Below are 23,543 nucleotides of genomic sequence, written 5' to 3' on the forward strand. Positions count from 1 at the left end.
GAAACATGACATGATGTTCGTAGCGCAGACCTACTGGCATTTTAGTGATCTGGCGTCCATGTTCTCAAATACAAGTGCACACACCCGTCCATGCTGTTTTATTATTTACCAGTTGACAACCACGATAACACGGCTCTGCCCACCCCAAGCAAATAGAGCAGGATGCTATGTTAGGGGATCATAGCTATAAGAAAAAAGTGCTTGGCAAGAAATCTTTATGTTTGTGTCCCGAACGCACCATGTATCCTTGTTAGAATATTTACATTGCATACAAGGACGAGTTCCTTTTCTGATACTTTCAGACAATGATGACCTTTCTGGTTTGTGAATGACGCCAGCTCCACTGAGAGCTCATTGAGCATTGTCTGCTGGGCGGGTATTGCCAAAACATTCAACAAATCGCCTTGAAAGGTTAGCCTGTTCTTGGATTTGGAAATGTCAGCATGTCAGTGCTGTAACTGTTGGTTCCAGGAAGTGTCAAACCAAAGGCTTAGACGCTCCTTCTTCAACTGCATCACATGATTTTTTGTTTACGCTTCTCTGATGGTAATTTATCAGATCAGTAAATAGGTCTGTTGCCCTCGACCATGAAGCTGATCTAACATTCATGAATTCAAGGGGAGAGGAGTTGGCCTATTGCAGGTCTCCTGCATTCACAGACTGTTCCACAAAAACATATCACCTCCTATCCTGTTACAACAAAACTGGAAACTGAGGAAGAACATTCCTGAAGCAAGCTGGGAAGCCTTTTTATTCCCTGTTAAAACACCTACCTCATGATGTTTCAGGTAGCCTGTAACAAACAGTACTGCTTATGTGGCTTGGTTGAGTTGTAAGGCTGAGTTTCTCCTCATGACTTAAAAAGAAGAGAGAAGTAGCAAAGCAGAATCGGTAACATGAGGAGATGCCAATGCACACCACTCACCATAGCTGCAGTGCCCAGAGTAGGACAGGGCTGTAACAGGCACCTAGCAGAACCTTCTTTAACATTGTGATAGGTAAGCTGCTTCAGCTGAGCCAGGCCAGAAGTGGACCGGGAGCAAGGAGCGAGAACAAACAAGACAAGAGTTTAGCCAAATTTGAGTGAGGTGAGTTAGTAGCCTATCTCAGTAGTCCCATCAGTAAATCAGAATCAGTTTTGGTGTACACGTCAGGTCTCCTGTGGTTTGAAGGGTTATCCTTCAATCACAGGTTGCCTTCCCTACTACTACTAAACTGGAAGTTGCAATCAGGGAAGTCTAAAACATGCTCCACCTACATTTTGCCCAAGCTTACGCCAGTAGCTAATAGCAGTACCAGTAGCAGGAAGCTAAGGGCTGAAACATGATTTCTCTGCATGACTCAGAGAGAGTGAGCCTAGCAGAATTTCAGCAAGGAAATATACCATTGTGCTACAGGCATCTAAGTTGCATTCCCTCTACAATATAGTAGGACTGGGCTGTCGCAGTGTCCTGACAGCACCTTTGTTTACGAGAAAAGGAAATGGAAAAGGCCCAAGCCAGAAATGGGCCACAAGAGAGGAGAATGAGGATGTTCCTGGGGAAAACTGGATCAGAAGAGAGAAGAGGTGGGTCTGAGGTACGTAAAGTAGTGTCAGTGAAGAGAGGTGGCATAGGTGAGATTAGAGTGGGAATCACCTGTACAGCTGAAGAACTCAAAATAAAAACTTTCAGTTAGGAGAAAGTGACATGAATTGGCAACATTGGCTCACATGTTTTACATGCTTTTAGCGTCCTTCTTTAAAAATAAGTTTTTATTTTTCTGGAGACCATTATCTGAATAAGACTCCCTCGCAACCAACTGAATAAAAGATATCTTGTAAATACTTTCATGGATGTACTTTAAATAGTAAAGTCTTTCCACAAGCACATAGGGGCGGAAGCCCGGTCCGCAAACAGCCGAACTCAGCAAAGCAAAACAATCTAGAGCGTCCAGCAACAAAAAACCTAGAGGTACTCTCTAGACTGATGGGATTTCTTTCAAAGTTATATTACGCATGTCTATTACACATGACGAATGGCTTCTGTACTCACGTTGTCTCCAGTGCTCCCAGCAGTTTCATATTCAATGTGATGAATTTTACATATTTTACTTCTGATACTCCTCCTAACCTGCTTGGCTGGATTTTAGTTGTGGCCTTCTGTTGGAAAGTGGGCATTGTGTGCAATCTAGAAATGTACACTAGTCGAATTTGTGTTGGGATATGTCGGTTTAATGGGATACGAGGAAGACGACTGAGAGAACTTACATTTGATTGGGCATCTGAGTGGAAGAATTATATAGTGACTTATTGGGCTAGATGGACTTATAACAGAGTTAGATGGTCCAACCTTTGGGCTGGCCATTTTTCTTGAACACTGAAATAAACTTTCCCATCAAGACTTTGAATGCCTGTTATGGCAGGTGACATTTAGGTGTGTAGTTTCATGACCTGAAGACTTGGGACCTGATTAGAATGTCGGTGGGTAAGCCTCCGACCGCTCGTCAGAGGCTTACCGACCGACATTCTTGGTTTGAAGTTCGATCGCTGTTTTACAATGACAGAGATCGGAGTCCACTCCGGCCTGACATTTCAACATCCACATAATCCCTTACGGACGGCGTTACCGCCGTCTAGATTATGATGTCGGTTACTAGCAGGCTTTCCATATCGGGCTTTCTGACATGGAAAGCCTGTCGGAAAGAGACTCTAGGGGCCCCCCTACTTTTGTGGCATCCAGTTTGGGACCGGGGGGAACCTTTGTTACCCTCCTGTAAATCCCTGTACCGTATGCCAGGCACGGTGAGGTCCCTGCCACATGGTGCTGGGTTTTACTGTAACTTCCATTTTTCTTTGGAAGCTTGTGCTGCGGCCGGTTTCTGATAGCCGCACAAGCTCCCAAAAGGAAATGGGAGTTTGCGACCACACCCTGTGCAGTCGCATCATGATTGCGGTTTCAGACCGCCGACCCGATGTCAGTTGGTTCAGAAACCGCAAAGATGTCAGTCGGAGGCAACTCTGACCAACATCATAATTAGGCCGTAAATGGCAGCCCTGATTTCAATGTAAGGTCTGGGATATTGGATTTGTAACCTTTGCCAGTCATAAATAGGTGCTGCAAGTAAAGGCAGTGAGTGACATAGGTGTACGAAATGGCACCTGAAACAAAAACATTTATTTATTTTATTTCACAGTTTTATATTGCTCAAAACAACCGAAACAGGGTATCTGTGCACTTTCTGAAGTAATACAACATAGAGAATTGACGGTATTCAGACAAAATATCATGTTAAAAATATTTACATACCAGAATATCGAGTCTAAAATATCGTTCTATGGAAGAATATCGATCTCGACAATATCGATTTTAAGGCAAGTAATACCGATTTTCAAAATATCGAAGTCATTAATATCGTTTGAAAAAATATAGTTGTTTAAAATATCGTTTTTTAATTATTGTTATGTATTTTAGTATATATTTTAAATGTATATGATATAATATTTTTGTCTAATTACTGTTTATGTTTTTTGATGTATGTTACATTTTTAGTATTTAATACATTTAATGTCATTCAATTTTGTGTTTTTTAGCTCCAAAGTGGGCTGTGGGTTTATAGGGGTATAGGATGAGAAGTAATGTAATTATAATACATTTATAATTACTTTTTTATTTAATATTTATTTAGTAGACATTTAATTTTCACAAACAAGTGAGGAAAATTAGTTATTTTGACAAACGTTGAGGTTTGCAAGGAATTCTGGGTAACAGAACCTGGTGAGAGCCACACAAGTCACTCCATCCTGGATTCCCCTAGGTGTCTAGTTAAACAAAATGTACAGGTTTGCTAGGTTTCCCTAGGTGACGGTTGAGCTAGGGTCCACAATCCACATCTAGGCACATTGCGGAAAAAGGGTTTGTTTTCATTAGAAAAATGTGATGTGCCCACTTTGTGTTTTGGTCTGTTTCCTGTCGCGGCCACTGGACCTACCCACACAAGTGAGGTACCATTTTTATCAGGAGACTTGGGAGAACACAGAACATTAGATCAAGTGTTACCCGTTTGACTTTAAGCATTTATGCCTTCCAAATATAAGACAATGTGTAAAAACGAAGTCTTTTTGAATAATGTCCTCTAATTCACATGCTAGAATGGGCACCCACAATGTCAGAGTTGTGCAAATAACCATTGCTTCTAAACTCTATATTTTCATCCCATTTAGGAAATACATAGGTTTCCTCCATACCTTTCACTATTTATATTTTATCAAATGGATTGCTATATAACCGGTACACAATGAAAAACAATTGCAAGGCTCAGCTCAGTTATTGACATTTGGTAACTTGGGTTCCTGTTGAAACTACAAGTACTATATATGCCTGCAACCAGAATGGTACAGCAGACATAACAGTACCTTGCTTTGAAAAATCTGCCACACTTAAGGTAAAAACATTGGCACAATTACCAGTTTTTTAACTCAATTTCAATAAGTTTTTATTTCAACTGTTAGTTTTTATGAGAAAACCTTGAAGGATCTACACAAATGACCCCTTGCTGAATTCAAACTTGTGTCTAATTTCTGGAAATGAATAGCTCTCTGGGATCCATTATTGCTTCCATGCTTATTTCTACCACTAACTGGAAGGAGGTTGAAAGCACAAAAAATAGGAAAAATAGGCTATGTCCCACTAAAATGCCAAAACTCTGTAGAAAATGTTGGTTTTCTGACAAAGGTGTACCTGTTTCTGAAAGCTCAGAAGATGGTGATTTTAGTACTACAACCTCTTTGTTGATACCATTTGCAGGGAAAAAAAACAGACTCTTTCTTCTGCAGCACTTTTTCCCATTTTTTCATCAAAAACCCAAAATATAGCTGTATTTTGACAATTTATTTGGCTCCCTCCAGGGGACTCCACAAATCCTGGGTACCTTTAGAATACTCAGGATGCTAGAAGAAAAGGACGCCAATTTGGCGTGCATGCCTTATGTGGACAAAACAATACAGGGGCCTAAGTGCAAACTACCCCAAATAGCCAGAAAAGAGCTTAGCACGGGGAAAAGGCATAGCAGCGAAAGGGTTAAAATTAAAATATTTTTAATTATTGATGTTTTTAATGTGTAAAGTATGTTTTACAAAATTGTAATATTTTTTTTTTTTAATGTCTGAATCATTTCATTACAATAGTACACCCCTAATAATTGATCACACTTGCATACAAGCCTATCACGTCAACATTTATGCCCATTTTTTCATCAAACCATACCATACCCTCCCAAGATCACATACACTACAGAGGTCCCAGTTTGCACAGTAGTCTCCATGACAGTGTTGTAGGTAGGGTATCAAACATCCAGGTCAACCCACGTTTCAGTGGTTTTAATCACTTTAGGACCACCTTCTTCAGGACCACGAATACAAAAAATAGAGGCGAGTGGTTGGGGGATAGCATAAAAACGTGAAATTGATTTCTTTACACATCAGAAGAACGCCTGTTCGCAGTTCTAATTTTCTATGTTTACCATATCATTCTAATAATGAAGATATTCATGCGTATTCAATCTGTTCTGGCAATATATATCTGCCACTAATATCTGGCCATATTGTCGGTATTATCATATGCGAACAGACTGATAAGGAGTCCTTGATTGTGTCACTTTAGCAACTTTATGTTGCACTGTTGAATAGTAGGCCAACTTGGTTAATGAGCCGCCAGTTATTGGCGTTTACCAGGTTGCGGAAGATCTCGTTCAGCGGCAGGGTGCTGCTCTTATCCAGGCAGTCCCCGCTCCTGCCGCCAGTGATCGACGCCCCAAATTAATATTAGGGGCCTGATTACGATGTTGGGCGGACGTAACCGTTGCAAAAAATGAACCGCTCAACCTTAGGATCGGGGGTTCCGACCATTCGGTTACAATGCCACAGCACATAGGGTGGTCGCCAACCTCCATTTCCCTATGGAAGCTTGTGCAGCGGGCGGAAAAGAAAAACAACAAAAGCTTCCATTGAGGAAAGGAGGTTTAAAAACATCCCTGCACTGTGTGGCAGGCACCATAGATGCCACCCAGGCACAAATGAAGGAGGGCCAGAGGGGCCCTGCTAGGTACACCCAAAGTCAGTTTCCGACAGGCAGCCCATGTCGGAAAGGCTGACATGATTGGCTGTCGGAAACCAACATCGTAATCTGAACAAAAGAGTTGAGCCCGGATCTGCCGTAATTGAAGGATTTCTATTCCGCTCCTAGCCCATCGGAAGAGGAGCGGAATCTCTCGCTGATTTCTTTCTGACTGCCATAATCAAACGGAGGGAAACCTCAGGAGGCTCTCCACCCGGCATCGAAATCGGGCCCTTAATGTTAACAAAGGCTGATAACAGACATTGTTAACAAGTGTCTCTGAAGCCCTAAGTGTGGGTGACAGGATCAACATGCTGCACCATGTGGACGTTTGCTGCAAAAATGTCCTTGTAGCTTTTCATAGCTCTGTTCTTTGTCTCCAAGCCCAGAAAGCAGCTTTTTAGAAACACAAAATAAAATCAAAGGGAGCTAGACAAGGCAATTGCCAACTTACCTGAATTCAGTATTTTGGAATAAACAGTTTAAAAATAGTATTTAGTTGAAGGTTAGAACATTTTAACACAAAGTCCTATTCTTTTATAGAGACCAGCCTCCCAATAAAACAGAACATAGTGCATCCTGTGTATGTATTAGCAAAACCCGAGTATACGTTCCGGCTCAAGCACTCGGAGTACTGTGGTTTATCAGGGCAGACAAAGGAAAACATAATACCCCCAGAGCACTCTTGTAAAATAAATGGTTCAGATGGGACATCTCTTCTCTCAGTTGATGGAAAGGATACATATTAAAGGACAGAAGAGTAACTGTTAGTAATGTGACTCAGAAAGTGAGCTGGTGCTTGAAAATGTGCCCTGGTGTAAAGGCTAAATGCATTTTTTTAAATGCCACTGAGCAATAGCGTGCCAGCTGCTGATCGCCCTGGACAGTTGGTGCCCATAGTTATAAAACCAGCTTGTCCACCTGCTTTGTAATCAGAGCAGTGATAACTGAGAATGCTTTTCATTTATTGTTGTTAATATAAAATTGTCCCGGTTTACTTTTTGTTCACATTAAGAGCTTTCCATTGAAATTAAACCAGCAGACACTTAAAACCATTGACTGGAATTCCAGGCCTACTGGAAAACAGCCTGAATATGCAAAAGGGCCCCGGCTGAGAGGGCAGTCCTCAAGAGCCCAAATTTAAATATTCCATTTCTGAGCTACAGAAGGTTGCAGAGAAAACAGTTCAGTCAATTTGGGGCTGGTTGTGAGTAACAAATGCAACACCTAACTTGTCCTTTATTACTACTGGCACACCTCTTGCTAGTTTCCTCTCAAGGATGAAAATGACAGCCATAGGAACCAGTACTTACGTTGTGCCAGTGGTTGCCAGTGAGTACCTCTGCCAGCTCACACATAACCCCGCTACTGGAAACACAGTTTTCGTCTGTTTTAATTTATAATGCCCCCTGCAACAGCAAATCAGTCCTTTTTTATTTCGACAAAGGATAGCAGAAATAGTAGGACTGCTTCTACAGAGATCTTCCCAATTTCTGTGTAGAAGCAGCTTTTTTGCTACTTCTTGTGGACAGTGTGCATTCCTCTAACCAGCAAGGCCATTGGTATGCGCAGTCGCAGATGGTGTGGGAGTCTGACTTCATAGGAGGAACTGCAATTCATGCTAGAATATGACAGGATAAAATAGTGAGAAAGGGGTTCATTATGATGGCGGTCAGACTTTGTTCCCACCACCATCCTGTCGGGAACGGGACAGCCCGACTAGCTGACGGCGGTCCGGTCATCAGTATTAGGATGCGACCGCCTTCAAGGTGGTTGCAATGTGTATCTTTTGTATTGGGGCATGTGCTGCAGGCTGCAGCAGATGCTGAAATACAAAAAAAGACATTAAAACATCCCTGTACTATGTAGGAGGCACCTTGGTTGCCTGCCACATGGTGCAGGGATGTTCGGGGGCACCATAGATGCTCCCCAGGGCCCATGGCGGTGGTCCAGGGAGAAATGGGGGCCCACTATAGGCCCCCAAGTCATTTTCTGCCTGCCTTTTCATGGCGGGTTAACCTCCATGAAACGGCCGGCGGAAACTAACATTGTAATCCCTATGGCGGAGCAGGCACCACCACCATTTTAGGGATTACAGTCCGTCTGATAGGCTCCTTGAGCCCGTCATATTAGTGTTGGCAGTCTCTCCTCCCGCCTCCCATCCCCCCGCCATCATGATGCGGAGGGTGGGCTTCCATGGTCCGATGGCGGTGGGACCGCCACCAAGGGCCTGATGGTGGGGGTCCCACTGCATCACAATAAGGCCCTTAGTTAGGACCTGCTCCCCTACTTCTCCTTGCTCATCCTCCTCAGTAACATGTTAGGGACCAGCACTTATATTGTCACAAATTAAGCACCGGTAGGAATAGAGAGCAAGGCGAGCTATAAGAGTTGTGTTTACTTTCTGTATGATCCTCGCCTCTTTGAAGCAAACTGGAGGTTATTGAGGTGCTAACAATGGGACATGGGTGAAACGTGACATCATCAGGGTCAAAATGTATGTGATGTGGCTTCCATTAGCCCTTGCATTTTGGTGAACTCACATCCATGCAGTTTTACACCGCACTTGTGAAATTTTTTTCTAAATTTCAAAATGGTAATCTTTGTCTGAAAATGATTTGTAAGAATTGATGATTTTAATGGTGAATGGAGTCGTAACCAATGAGTTATTGACTGTTGCACTTGAAGATGATTTGACTATTTTACTAAGACGTCATTAATGATGTAAAGTAGTTATAGCACATTTTCGTGTAAGACATCCTTTATTTTAAAGTGGATGCAGTTTCTGGTGTTCTGCTCATCTTGCTCCTACTCATTCCTTCTCCCAATCAGTGACCCACTCCAGGACATCTCTTCTCTTATTTTAGTGGAGTGAGCACAAATTAATATTACAGCAAAGGCTGACAACTATCTTAGAAAGTGTATACTGTGACTGAAGCTTCCATCATGTACCTAAAGTATAATTTCAATATCTTGTAAGAGGTGTGTGGAACGATCGGTAGAGCACCGACCTGTAAAACACATTTTACTGTTGGTAACTGTTTTGGGGAGGGGGGTTTCTCTTGTTATTCTACCAACCGCACTGGCTGATGGAGAACTCAAACCTATCTTATACTTACGTCATGCTTGACATCATGGTTGTAACTGACGCATTATATGCATTTAACCATTATGCAATGGATGTGTTGTGAATACCTGTGTTGCTTTTGTTGAAAATAAAAATTGGTTAAGAAACACAGAAAGGTATTGTTTATAAAGACTTCCACTGGAAGTTTGGATGCAGGAATGCTATAGAACATGACTCTATGAGCTATTGTTTTGACAAATGTTTCTTATTGTGTTGTCAGTCTCCAGAGTGCAGTTGCTGAGGAAGGAGGTGAAAGATTTCTCTTACCTTAAGAAATGGGTTTGTGCTAAAAAACTTAAATAATGACACAGCTGTTTCTAATTTGCCAGTGCTACCCAACTATGATCAAACCATGCTACATTTTCAGATTCCTGTAAGGACTATGCATGAATTGTGAATAAAAACCCCTGTTTTTAGGGTATGTGGATTACTTTCCATCTTTACCCCCAAATTCTGTCTGTTTCTTTTGAGATTTCCTTTTAATGGGATGCTGCTAGTACTCTGTATGAGCTTGACTCTTAGGGGCCGATTACGATGTTGGTTGAAAAGTCTTCGAATGGCATTCACTTAGTCCGAATTCGGAGTAACCAAGTTGGTCGGAGCTGACTCGCACAGGTCTATGGACCGTGTTTCCAATTGAGCGATTACGATGTTGGATTTGGGCAGCCTTTCTCAATCGGTTGTTCTGACACGGATTGGCTGTTGGAATCTGACTTTGGGAGCCCGTAGCAGGGCCCCCTTCACACGGGATCCTCTGAATGGGGCTTGTAGGGGTACCCATGGTTCCACCCTTTCCAACCATGCACAGTGTGGCAGGCACCATGGAGTGCCCGTCACAGGGTGCATGATTTCCCACAACATCCCTTTTTTCAATGAGAGGCTGTGTGGTCAGTTGGAACACAAGATCACATTGAAATTAATGGGAGTCCGACCGAATGGGGTTCAGAACCATCGTAATCGGTCGGACTCCCCAAATCCGATTCGGTCAGAAACCTGGTCAGAATGCTTTCTGACTGACATTATAATTGGCCGCTTAAAATGTACCTAACTAGGGATTTTGCTATGTTCTAATATTCTGTATTTCTGTGACTGAGCCTTCATGGCAATTTATAATTTTTTTTGTACTGTACTTATTACCAATTTTGCAATACATCTATGTTCTTCCTTTTTTATACCTAAAACTTGGTCATTCATTTTTATTCTGTTTTTACACTGCTAATTTGTGTGTTTTTTGATGAGGAGTGTAGTCACTAACTGAAAGATAAACAGGAAACCTCAGAAGGTCCATGTCTTCTAATACCAGGTTTTTAATTCAAGCCCTTGGCTATGTGACAAATATTAAAATACCTACTTTTATTACCATAGTTGATGCCGGAAAGGCATTCGACCTGTTAAACTGGAACACACTGTTTTTTGGCTTAGGAAAATTCGGAGTCCCGGTGCAAGTCTTAAATACGCAGAAAAATATTTACGAAGGTGCTCAAGCCCGGGTGATAGTTAATGGAGACTTAATAGGGACCGTGAATATAAACCACGGCACTAGACAAGGGTGTCCGATGTCGAAACCGTAGCTGTGAGAATACGCAGAAATCCCCTAATTAAAGCTCCATGCAAAGGGATGTCTAAGTTAAAATTATTCACAAACTATATCATTATGTACCTCGGTCTGGATAAACAGATGATAGAAGAAGCTCTTTTAGAATTTACTAAATTCGAACAAATAGGAGGCTACAAAATAAAACGGAAATTTTAGTGCTTAATACGGACTGCAACATTTTACCCTTGATTTTAAGAACCCAGGCCCTGAAAGAAGAGCCTATTAGATATTTGGGTATTTATGTCTCGAGCCACATAGATCAATTATTTACCTTGAACTACCTAGCTGTGCGAAATAAAATTAAAACCCTATTGGACAAGTGGTCCCTTCTACCACTAACTTTGATCAGTCATGTAGCACTTTTAAAAATGTCAATTCTTCCACTTTTAATATTTTTGTTTGTTAATGTACCCTTAAAAATCAATGCTAAATATTTCAGGGAAATTGATTAATTATTTAGGGAATTTGTTTGGAATAAAAAGGCGTCAAGGGTTAAACTGCCCATACGACAACTAGAGACAAATCAAGGGGGTCTAGCCTTACCAAATATCCGTACCTACTATGAGGCAGCATTATTAGATCCTACAGCACGTCTATTGGAACCCAATGATCAGATGGACATATATTTTTTTGTAAGAATGATCGATGAGTCCGGCACACAAATTCCAGTTTTTATAAACACATCTAAACTTCCCAAAAAGTCCCGTTATAAGACTGTTTGTAACTATTCCGATCAACTCCAATTCTGTTTTAAACAAGCGACCTCGTCTGGGTTTGCCTTTTTAAAATTGGAGGAATGCGGGGGGGTTAGCCTGCAGATTCATTCCAGCCGTTTTAGGAGATGGAAGGATATTGGCTTTGAAAATGTGGGCCAGTATTTTCATTGTAAATACTGTGTTTACCTGGGAAAGAGTACTAGGCGGAGCAGGGAATCGAATTAAGCCAGGGATCTTGGAATATATGCAGATTATTAATGTCATTAAAAATATAATCTCCTGCCAAGTGGGGTTCCAATTGCCCTGTTTGATGCTCTTTATAAAGTAAAATTAAAGGGAGTAGGAAATTGGTACGCCTAAATTATGAAACAGAAGGTACTCCCCTTGGTTGATGAATTCTTGGGAAAAATAACTCGGGAGACTACCTGTTCCTTCACTCATTAGGAATGGCAGGCTTCAGCCCGGGTAGGAAGCAAGGCTCTAAGAGCAGCTAATTTTAAAAGGATGGCCTTCTAGTGACGGTGGTTGGCCTATTACACTCTGAAAAAGCTAAACAAATGTCATGCGGAAGTGGATAATAAAGGCTTTGGATGTCCCTCACATGGTGAGGGAGACTGGCTTCATATATTTTTTACTTACCCAAAGCTTGAAGCCATCTGGAGAAATATTTTTTTAGCAATAAGCCAGTCTATTAAAAAAAGATTGATCTCTAAAATTGAGCCAGATTTTACTAAAGCCGAAGAGACGTACATCTCAATCTGCTCTACAGTAGCACATTCATTAATTCTCCAAAATTGGAGGTTAGAAGAGATTCCATTATATCCTAAATGAATAAATAAAATGTCAAGAATAAGGAGATTTGGGGAAGTCTATGCTAAACAGGTTAGTGCATAAAAAATTGCACTTTAGAAAACTTGGCACTTTAACGCACTGCACTTTACGCCCCTAAATGGGGGGTGAGGGGGAAAGAGGGGAAAGAGAAGAAGAAAAAGTACTGTATTAATGCCAAGATTTTGCACTTGAAGAAAAAAAAACTGTTTTAGATAATCCAATTGACTTTTGTCGTAATCTTGATGATAATGTGGCACAAGACACTTTAGGGTATTTTAGGATGGGGAAAGTGTAATCACTCTTTTGATGTTGATGTAAAGTTGATATTCCGGACTTTCTGTTTTGTTTTAATTAAGGATGTGTCCATCTTTGTTTTAAGGCTTTCAGATGTTAAATTTATATATTGTGTATTTGCGTCAAAGTCGGAATGATGATGGTAGTTATTTGTTCTTTTCCTTTTCTCCTGACGACCAATGATTTGCTATTTTTGTTCTCTGCTCTGCTCAGCAAAAATAAAATATAAAAAAAAGTGTTTTAGAATGACCTTCCTATGATTGTTAATTAGTCAGGTCACTGTTTGCAACTCCATGTGGTTGTCTAAAAACAGGAATGACTGTTGCCTGCAAGGAACAGCAGGCCACCATCCTTATGTTTGCATTATCAAACAGGGATTTTCCTTTAAAGCCAGGTTCTGGTTTTTAATAAACAGTTTCCTATTTTGGAATACATCATTGGAAGCAGAAGTGATCCTATGGATGCCCCCCTCTTAAGGTCACCAAAATCAGGATCACAAAGTGAGTTGAATCAGTTACCACCTCCTTGAGATGTCTGTAAATGATCAATGCTTTGGGAGTGCAATTGCATTCACACAACATTGATACATACCATTGCCACTCACAATTAGGAAGGGGTGGTCCCGTTTATGCCCTCTCATAGGTGAGATTTGCAATGGATCACAAATCCATTTTGTTAGTCAGAAAGGGTTCTCTAACTCTGAAAATGGGTTAAGTACATTTCATATACGACGTTTGCATTTGCAAATCATGTGACTTTGTGAATTGCAGGGTTTATGATTGCAAACATGTTGAATGCACTGGGTCCGTGGTTACTTACCTAGTAGTACTGTTCAGTCCCTTTTAGCAACATCAGAACATGTGTCTATCGCGCCAGGAAGCCTTGAAGGCATACATGCATCTTAGTATTAAATAATGAAACAAAGAAATAAATAAATGTGTCCATCCAGAACAATATGTTGTGCTAAAAAAAAGGAACTCACTGGAAATTGAAGGAGAGACATTAAGTCCATTGCCCGAATGAGAGTGTTTATTAACGGAGCTGACATTTATAAGACTAGTTGTTTCATGTACACAGCTCCATGTATTCCTCAAACCCCAGTGTCGCAGACATTACAATGCTGCTCCTGCTTTCTAAATATTGCACATAATCCTTGTAAGTAAAGTAAATGTTTAAGTATTTTAGAATTTTGTGCAAAAGGCACCCATACTTAATTTCTCGTTCCCATCAATTGTTAAATTTAACCCTGTCATACCAACTTCCCTCTATGCACTACATTTGTCTACCAATTGAGGCAAATAGACAAGGTACCTCGGCAATACGTTGATCTTTTGGCCTCATTATTTAATTGGGGAATGGTCTGCTTGGTGGTCGGTGTCCACCAATGCCTAACGCTTTTATGCACAAAAGACGGAACAAAGTCAGATGTCTCGACGTAGTGCATATTGTCAGACTAGACTTGACTACATTCACTTCATTATGATGGAAAAGCTGGTGGAGTACAGTAACTTATTCACATGCTTAAAGTGAGACTCTCTAGGAAACATGCTTTTACAGGGCTGAGTGGCTCTCTATCCAGCTGTGAGGAAGCAATATATGCAAGTATATGCCAAAAGTATATATCATACTGATAGTCCTGGTATACGTATATGCCAAGATCATATATCATACTTGTAGTTCTAGTGGAACGGAAGTATATTCTGTGCTACTGCTTGTGATACAACCATCCTCCGGGGGTATATGCCATGCTGGAGTAAGTGTCCACTAGGAGAAGGGCAGGCCTTAGTGCTGGAGGTGCCCAGTGCGACAATCTTCTGTTCCCCCTGTTAGACCTCTTAGCCTTTGTGTTGTCTGCCTCCAGACCTTTTAGCTGCTTACTTACCTCTTTTCGCTGATTCTTTTTGTTGGCCATAAGACTCCAATCACTTTACCACTGCTGACCATTGCTTATGTGCATGTGTGTCTACTCTAAACATCGTGGCATTGTTCTATACACAATTGGCATATGTGATTTACTTCTAATTACCTTGCAAAAGCAATGTACCATATAACCAGGGCCTGTTAATTGAATGCTACTAGTGGGACTGCAGCACTGATTTTGCTACCTACACAAGTAGCTCTTTAAACATTTCTCCAGCCTACCAATGCAAAGTCTGTGTTTGCAGTTTAACTGCCTCTTTGACTTGGCATTTAAAACACTTTGCCAAGCTTAATACTCCCCTTTTATAACACGTAAGTCACCCCTAAGGTAGGGCCTAGGTAGACCATAGGGTTGCGTGCTGAGTAAGTAAAAGGTAGGACATGTACTTGTTATGTTTTGCAAGTCCTGAAAGTCAAAACCACCTAAATTCTTCATTTTTCACTAATGTGAGGCCTTCTCCTCCCATAGATGAACATTGGGAATTCATTAATACACTTGTAAACAGTTTTTATCTGTAATTACTGATTGGAAATGAGTAGCTGTTTCACGATTTAAATCTAGGGAATGATAATGATAAATCCTCTTTACTGGTAAAGATGGATTTAACCCCACTATTTTAGAAATGCCACTTTTAGAAAGTCTCTGTTGTTACAGCTCTGTGTGCCTGCAGCGTGCATCCCACACGCGTTACAGCTATACTTTGTGCATTCCTTCTAGACAGCCAGGTCCTTACAGGAAGGTTAGGTGGGTCTGAGTTCTCATCTGCATTCAGATGGCTCTTCCTGGGCAGGAAGGGAGGGAGGGACTGACACGCCTGAATAGGCAGGGCCCTGCCCCCACACAAAGGGGTGATTACCCCTTGCTGATAGTCTGGAGCCATGGCTGGAAAGAATGGGCTTCTGTGCACTTTAAAGAGCCTTCTTTGAAGTCACCCCACTTCAGAAGCACTTCTGAACGTTAGTACTCCCCTCCCCATGGATCAAGCCAAAAACCTCAGCATCATCCTCGACAACAAACTCACCATGAGGAACCATATCAACAGAGTCTCTTCTTCCAGCTTCCTCACCCTTTGCATGCTAGATAATATCTTCAAGTGGCTCCCACTCTCTTCCAGACGAACTGTCACATAAGCCCTTATCTCCAATGGCCTGGACTACGGCAACACTATGCCGGGATTACATCACACCTCAAAAAGAGACTTGGAGTCATACAAAACTCAGCAGCCAGAATTGTCCTATACCTCCACAGAAGGACCCACATTACTCCCATCTGAGAAAACTCCATGTGCTCCCACACACAAAAGATACAATTCAAGTTGCTGGTGTACTCCTACAAAGCCATTCACAACCAAAGACCTACATACCTCAAACACTGCCTCAGATTCCACCTGCCCTCCAGACCCCTGCTCTCCGCCTATCTCTCCCTTGCGACACTCCACTAACTCACTACTGCAACAGTGAAGGATGATCTATCTCCTATCTCACTGCCAAGGCATGGAAAACCTCCCCATCCACCTTAGGACTTCACCATTTCTCCAGGACTTCAGGAGGGGACTTAAGACCTGGCTCTTCGAATGCTGCATCTAGCAGCCATACCAAGTAACTGGATACGCTCACTGGGGATTAACAAGCTCTTCAAATCTGCTTTGATTAATTGATTGAAGTACTGGGCCTATGACCCCACCACATCAGACACTTCTGGAGCTATAACTGAACTCTGTCAGATGAACTGCTGTGCTGCATCAAGTACAGACACTCAGCTGGACTGTTGATCTGAAAGACCTGCTTTTCTGCTGTGCTGCACTGCTGCTCTCTGGCCCTGCTGAGGGAGAGCTGGACTCAGCCTTTTAAATGAAGTGATCTCCAAGGGCATGTTGGATTGCCACCTGTTGCTTGAGACCCAGGGCTATCAAAGTCTCTACCCCTGCTCCTGTGCCTAGTTCACTTTAAGTGGACCCAGATATTTGCAACAGAGACATCAGTGCATTTCCAGAACGGGCGAATCAACCACGTTGAAGAAGTATAACTAGCGCATAGCACTTGGAACTGCTGCATCCCACCTGGAACCACTGCTTTGGAACCAACACAACGCTGCCACCACATGGAGAAGATCAGAGTATTGCCCCTCCAGCATAGATTAACCCAGTGCATCACCTTCTGAACCACTGTACTCAGAACAGGCATCGCTCATCTGCATGCCACATCTCTCTGTTACGACCCGGATCAAGGAACTCTGTTCACCTAGCCTACGTGGCTCCTGTCCCCGGCATGCATTCCATCATGGTCAGCCTAAACCATTGACTTGGTGGAGGTCCAGCACAACCAGATAACCCCTATTGACGTTTATTGTTTTCAAGTGCTAAAACTCTACTTATTATTTAAAAAATGATATCTCAACTTATAGTATTTTTCTCATTTTGGGCTTGATTTATTTATAGAAATATTAAATTGTATTCTCCTCATCTCCCTATAGCCTGCCTTACACACATGAATTTAATTTGTGTTGTTAGAGATACTCTTACCAGTGTAGGGTGTTGGGGCACTCTACAACACACACTCACATTATACAGAGACAATGAAACAAACGTGCATAAATCAGTCTATAAGAAGTGTTACATAAGAAAATGATGATTAAAAAGTGTAGGAATCACATGTCATCCATGCTACTTGGCAGTGTACGTTAAGGTTTGGTCTAATCAAACTCAGGATATAAAACATACTACAGATGTTTGTGTTGGGCTTACTAATTACAGTGTATTTCTACCCAAACTAATCCTTTTAAGCAAAATTAGGAAAATAAAAGCCTGGGTAAAAAAGAAAAACTTTCTAACTCATACCATGCAGTGTGCATGCTGCTCTTTGATGACAGTGCATAGGTTACTATGCTATACTAGGATTGTAATGCATGAACCGCGAGTTAAAGTATCTCCATGACAAAAGCAGTAGCCTACTGAGAAATCCACATAAATTAAAGATTGGCTAGCTGCATGGTGCTCGGTATTTGCAGTAGGTATGTTAACCCCCTGTGCTATTTTATGATGAGTCGAGAAGAGAGCATTGCTCACCAGAGATATCTTGACATTTTTATTGTTGCCTTGAAAACTGCTGGACACAAAGGCACTCTGCAGCAGGTTTTTATAAACCTATACATTATTTCTAAAAGCAGCATTGAGATCAATTTCCAAAAGCAAAACAGAGCAGGTAAAAGAACACCACTGGAGTATGTATTACTTTGCATACTTGAAAATGCGTTTGTGAATAGGCCCCTGTTTGTGCACTAATTGAACGATGGCTTGACACACTGCTTGACACTTCTTCTTTTAAAGAGCTCCTAGCAGAGCAGAGATTTCAGTAAATTATATTTGGTATAATTATATTAGATACCATGACTAATATTGAAAATATTGACTGCAGCAAAAGAACCTAAGGCACCCATTTTCCCCTGGATACACTTCAGTTCATAGCAAAAGCATGGTGGGAAATCTTTCGTGCCTTAACCCAGTGTATAACACGAAAAGAGCTATGAATGAGAAAGCCAAGAAAGTGAGTCATGCAATGCGCCTGTCACTCACCCGTTTAAATTTTCAACACTCCACGTTAAGAGTGGATTTTTTTTTGTCAAGGTGATTGCTTGAGATATCTGACAGGTCCCATATTTATTTGCCTTTTTCAGATAGTGGCTCAGGCGGTGCTGTTCATGTGCATGAACACAGCTGGGATCTTCATTAGTTACCTGTCAGACAGAGCACAGCGGCAGGCCTTCCTGGAAACCAGAAGATGTGTGGAAGCCAGGCTGAGGCTGGAGACGGAAAACCAGAGACAGGTACCCACCGCCTGAAATATTTAACACCTTCGCCTGTTCTTTAATGTTCTCATGCATGGATGTTTTTCACGACTTTTATAGGTTTCTATCTGTGTAGTGCATATATATGCAGGATTCAAATCTTCTATTAATGTAAAAAAAAAACACAATATATTAACATTGCCTATAAGAGTTTGTGTCTTCTCGAATGTCACATTAAATGATCCCGTGTTATTTTCTGCAAGGGCAGAGCATGCTGCCCAAATAAAAGATACAAGTGTATGTCCGGGAGATTGGAGGATGTAGTTCCTTGTGTGTGTGTGTTCTTCCCGTTTTTGTATCTTCATCTCTGTCTCTAACTCTTCCCTTTCTCACTCACTCCTTCTTTAAATTCAGTCTAAAATCACAAATTCTTATTGTGTATCTCCTCACATTACGGACCAGGTTTGACTGTATTTGATGAGTAAACAAAGAAACGTTTAAAAAAAAAACCTGTAATTTCACGGCATCAGCAAACTATGTGATAGAAGAGGTGATGTGAAAGGAATTTGGAGGCATATTAACAATAATAATAATAATCCACATTTGTATAGTGCACAATCACCCGTTAGGGTCTCTAGGCGGCCGTCGGGAAGATTAAGCGAGCTATTGCCCAGAGTCACATGGTGCTGGGCTAACCTGCCGCCGGAGCCGGGGATCTGATCCCCAGATTCCAGCGTCAGTCGCCCTGGCCGTGGCGCCACACCTCTCCCACAACAAGGGATTTATCTCTGCTTTTTTGGCTTTAAAAGCTAAAAAAGCGGAGATAAAATGATCTCCCTATCAACAACAGGGTGCTAACATGCAAAATCGCATGTTAGCAACCTTTTTCTCTACGCTTCCCATTGCATCTCTAATGAGATGCAAAGGGGTCGTTCCAGAGCAAAATAATAGGAGAAATGTCGCTAAGCGACATTTCTCATATTATCAAGCTTCACTCTAACCCTCTTAGAGATAAAAAAGCAGCGCTAACCAAGTCTGCTAATTTTCAGATTTAGGCATACCTGTAATGGGAGGTGGATTATATGACTGCAACCAGTCACTATTACCAAGGTTATTGCCGTTTTTCATTGAATATCGCTGGTAATCCAGCGTTATTCAATATAAAACTGCGATATTCTTGCTATCCCTGTTTTTTTTTTGCCATGGCGCTCAGTGTAGATAATACTGCGCTACCATGGCGATTATCGCCGGCGATATATTTTTTTAACGCTAACAGCGGTCAGCGATAGTTTTCGCTGCCGCTTGTTAATATGCCCCTTTGTCCTTAAACCTGCTTAACCTCTTCTGTGCATACTCAACACCGAGGTTCATGTGCATGCCATGATGTAGTTACTCCATCCTCTAACTCCCTCAGATCTACATGTGCGGGAGAAAGATTATGGATTCTTGGAAAGCTTGAAAGTCTGTTCAGGTTCTTGAATGGAGCTCTATTGAGCTTGTGATTATCTGGGATAAGACTGACATTGATCATGCACATCAAGCCCGCCGTGGTTTCCTTTGGCCCATTTGGACATTCATTCTGAATCTGTTCCAATGCTTTATTGAATTCTTCCATCTTCTGGTGATACTGTTTATCATACAAGAGCGTCAGGCTTGCTCATTATGATGGCAGCAATCAGAGAACTGATAGTTTCTTGGTTCTTGTCTGTGGAACTGTGTATTTTGGGATGAAAGCCTATTCAAGTTGTCACAACTTTTCTTTCCCATTACAACAACAGAGACAAATTATCACTCACACCATTAGTGTTTTTGATGATCACTCTAAGTAGAAACCCTGTAGCAAGTATCACACTTAGGGCTCAATACTGCTCCAGTACAACTCAAAGACACACCTTATGTCAGGGTGTGATCTTTAGGCAACAAAGTAAGGTACCATTGGACCCTATATATAAAAAAGATGTACAAAATTATAGGAAATGCCTCACGTAAGATACTAGCCAACTGGCTCGCTGTTTCATCATTGGCATTTTCCTATAGTAGCAGGAGGACTTAACAAAAATGAATATATCTATCAGTGTTTAGTGTGCATAACAACTGCTTAACTTCTCAAAATTATATCACCCACCTACATCCATCAATTCTCAAGGACCTAAAAAAACGAGATATAATTACTTCCTCTCACAGAAACCTTAAAAATGAGTCCAAAGAGGCATGCCATACATACTTTACTATATGCTTGTGATTAAAAACATTAGAACATTCGTAGACCTAAAAGATGCGAACAGATGACAGGTTTCATAGCAAAGCAAAACTTAGAGGCAAATTCATCAGGACATGAGGACTCATATCTCACGCAACTGTGCACCCTACCATATGACCACCAGGTGAATGCCTGCCGGTGGGTCATAGGAGTAACTTCTGGGAGGAAAGACATGTGTTGCCTATGGTGCCGGCGGACCATGAAATAAGCCAAACGCAAAACATATTTCTTTTACCACACCATTGTACTTCTGAATGTGCAGTTTATACCATGTCCTAATCTTTTTCTTTGAAACACAAGACACAATAAGTTATCGCCTGATCCTCATGTCATGGCCGAGGCTTACAAAAAACAGTTTTCAATTTCCTTTCAGCCAATAGAAACCCAGGAGAGCATACTCACTGATATGTGGGCTTTCATTTACACTTGTGTGAAGATTAAGAAAAATGTAGACAAAAGACCATGCAATATTTGAGCTAGAAATACTGCATAGGGTTATTTTCATGTGCATAATTGGAAAGGTTGATGTAAACTCATGTGGACTTAATGATTCGACTGTAATCAATATCCTTTCTACAGCATCTTGAGATGTATCAGGAAAAAATCTCTTTCGTGAAGAATCAGGGATAAGTGGTTTCTGTCCAGTAATATCTGCTTCTCTTGAGATGTGATAGCACAATGTCCTATGCTTATTTACGTCTATTTTCTTCAAGATCTTGTCACAGCATCCACTTTGACTCTGTTTAATGTAGACTGTTCACCAGTAAACCCTGTGGGCTTTGGAGAAGGATGGTTTACAGGTTCTGGAGTGAAGGAGAAAAGATGCTTTCATTAAGTCAATCTTTAGTGTCAATTCCCTGTTGTGCAAAAGGACCATACATGTTGGAGAACTGGGTTGTAACTTAATACACGCCAAGTAACCTTAAGAACAAATGTCAACATTCTACTTTTATTGTCACAATTAATGACTTTATCGCAAAAATGTAAATGCTTTCTTCAAATCTTAATGCTTCAAGTAGAACAAGTCACTGCAAGGGTCCAGCACAATTCTGTATTGTGATTTATGTGCAAGTAATCCGATTTGGTCTAATCTGGCATTTCTTACTAATAGAAAATTCAGGGGCTATATTACGGAAGTGCTACATGAATACGCATGTTTTTGGGCCCATTCTTTGCACCCCAGAGGACTTCAGTTTTTCAGGAGGGTATGTAGATACTTTTGCGTCTCCTTCTCTAACACCAGCAGCACAAGCGCATATATTAATACAGTGTTGTGCCAGGATGGCCTCATGCAAATGAGATATCCCCTTTGCCACTAAGCCTGCACCTTATTACCAATGCAGAGGTAGGGGTAAAAAGGCTCTGAGGAGTAATGCACACAACTACACCCGACCTTATTGGGTGGCTAACACTTCAAGCAAGTGTGGCATTTCTAGCAACACGAGGTAAAGAAGTGACTAACTGTGCAGTGTAAACGTATTGGTCATACCCAGTCTGAATATGATTGAAAGAATGGAGTCTGTAATTACTCCTAGTTCCTCACTTGGGCTGAGTTGCTTGGTGGTGAGCCTAGTGGCTGGGGCCATATTGTGGATAGTTGGGTGTTTGATTCATATGCAACATATGAATATTTCAGTTTGTGAGATGTTTATTACGCTGGGTATTAATATAATACATTATTTCATGGCTTAAGGCATTTTCCACTCGAGGTTGGGTCAAAGCCAGATAGACTTACATACTTAAGTATCAATTGTGTATAATCTGTAACAGTAACAGAGTTTGAAGGGTGGGAATAGGCCTGAGGGACAGCTATGGTAAATGCTGAAGAGGAGGCAGAGCTCTTAGGTACATTAGTTGTGAATTTAATGTAGCTGACCTGAAGTGAGAAAGTGAAATGGTCAGCTGTCTGATAGAAAAGATGCAGTCCGCTTCAGTTCCACTCACTGCACTCTGGTGTTGTTAGTCTCTATAGAAGGTTGGGCAAAGAACAGCATTAAAGGCAAGGAAGAGTTCAAGTAATAGTTGTGCTGGCAATCCAATTTTAAACCACTGTAGTTCTAAAATTACCCCATGTCCCATTGCTGCTTCTGTCCCGCAGCCATGCCAGAATCTGTTTTGGTATCAGAGAGCAGGTTATTTTCTTAGATATTTGTCTTGAAGCAGATCTTTCAATCTGTCTATCTTTTTGCCTAAAATAGTCTGGTATTGGCCAGAATGTAGAAGGAACGGTTGGTTCAAGGCCTGTTTTATTAAGGGAGGGTTTTATGTAACACATTTAGAGTTTCTTGAAGAAGATATCTGTGTTCAAGGAGTTTTTGACAGATGTGGCTCAATTGGCTGCAGAGTGGGCATGGGCTTGTCATTGATTCTGCTGGCCTACAAGCATTTGCAGCATGGATGATGTCTTCTGTGTGCAGGAGGTCAAATGTGTAGTACTGTTATTGTTTTCATGTTTTAATTTCTGATAAACTAAGCTGCACTGCTGGAAATATGTTTAAGCAGTGGGAAGGGGTGCAGGAACTTGTGGGTGGGAAGAATTGCCAGTGTGCCTTGCAAACAGCAAGGGTCAGTGGTGAGGCGGTCTTCTGCTGTGCTGCCAAGGAATCAGGATGTGCTAAAATACGGCTTTGTCAGGTTTTGTAATGGGAGGATGGGCAACTCAATAACCCCTTTTGAACTTGTATGTCAGTGTATATACTGAGGTAAATGACCAACAGGAGAATGCTTTACAGAAATTGATCCCCAATAATGTATATAATATTCCTGTTTCTATACAAAAAACCTACAGAATAAATCTAAAAAAAATAGAATACATCAATAGAATCATGCAGAAGACAAAACATAAACAGAACAGAACAAAAGATGCAAGGAACAGTACTGAGGCACTCAGAGAAGTCCAATGATATAAATATTACAATGAAA

The 23,543-nt window shown here is 41.3% G+C and overlaps 1 protein-coding gene across 1 annotated transcript in view; it reads left to right on the forward strand.

Annotated features, from left to right (window-relative positions):
• Positions 1-23,543, forward strand: part of ADCY8 (adenylate cyclase 8) — a 1,090,843-nt gene that overhangs the window by 276,024 nt on the left and 791,276 nt on the right. The window contains exon 2 of the mRNA XM_078686748.1: positions 18,251-18,400. Coding sequence (XP_078542874.1) covers positions 18,251-18,400 — 150 coding nt within the window. The remainder of the gene's footprint in view (positions 1-18,250; positions 18,401-23,543) is intronic.

Source organism: Lissotriton helveticus, chromosome 4_1 (assembly GCF_964261635.1).
Source record: "Lissotriton helveticus chromosome 4_1, aLisHel1.1, whole genome shotgun sequence".
NCBI lineage: Eukaryota > Metazoa > Chordata > Amphibia > Caudata > Salamandridae > Lissotriton > Lissotriton helveticus.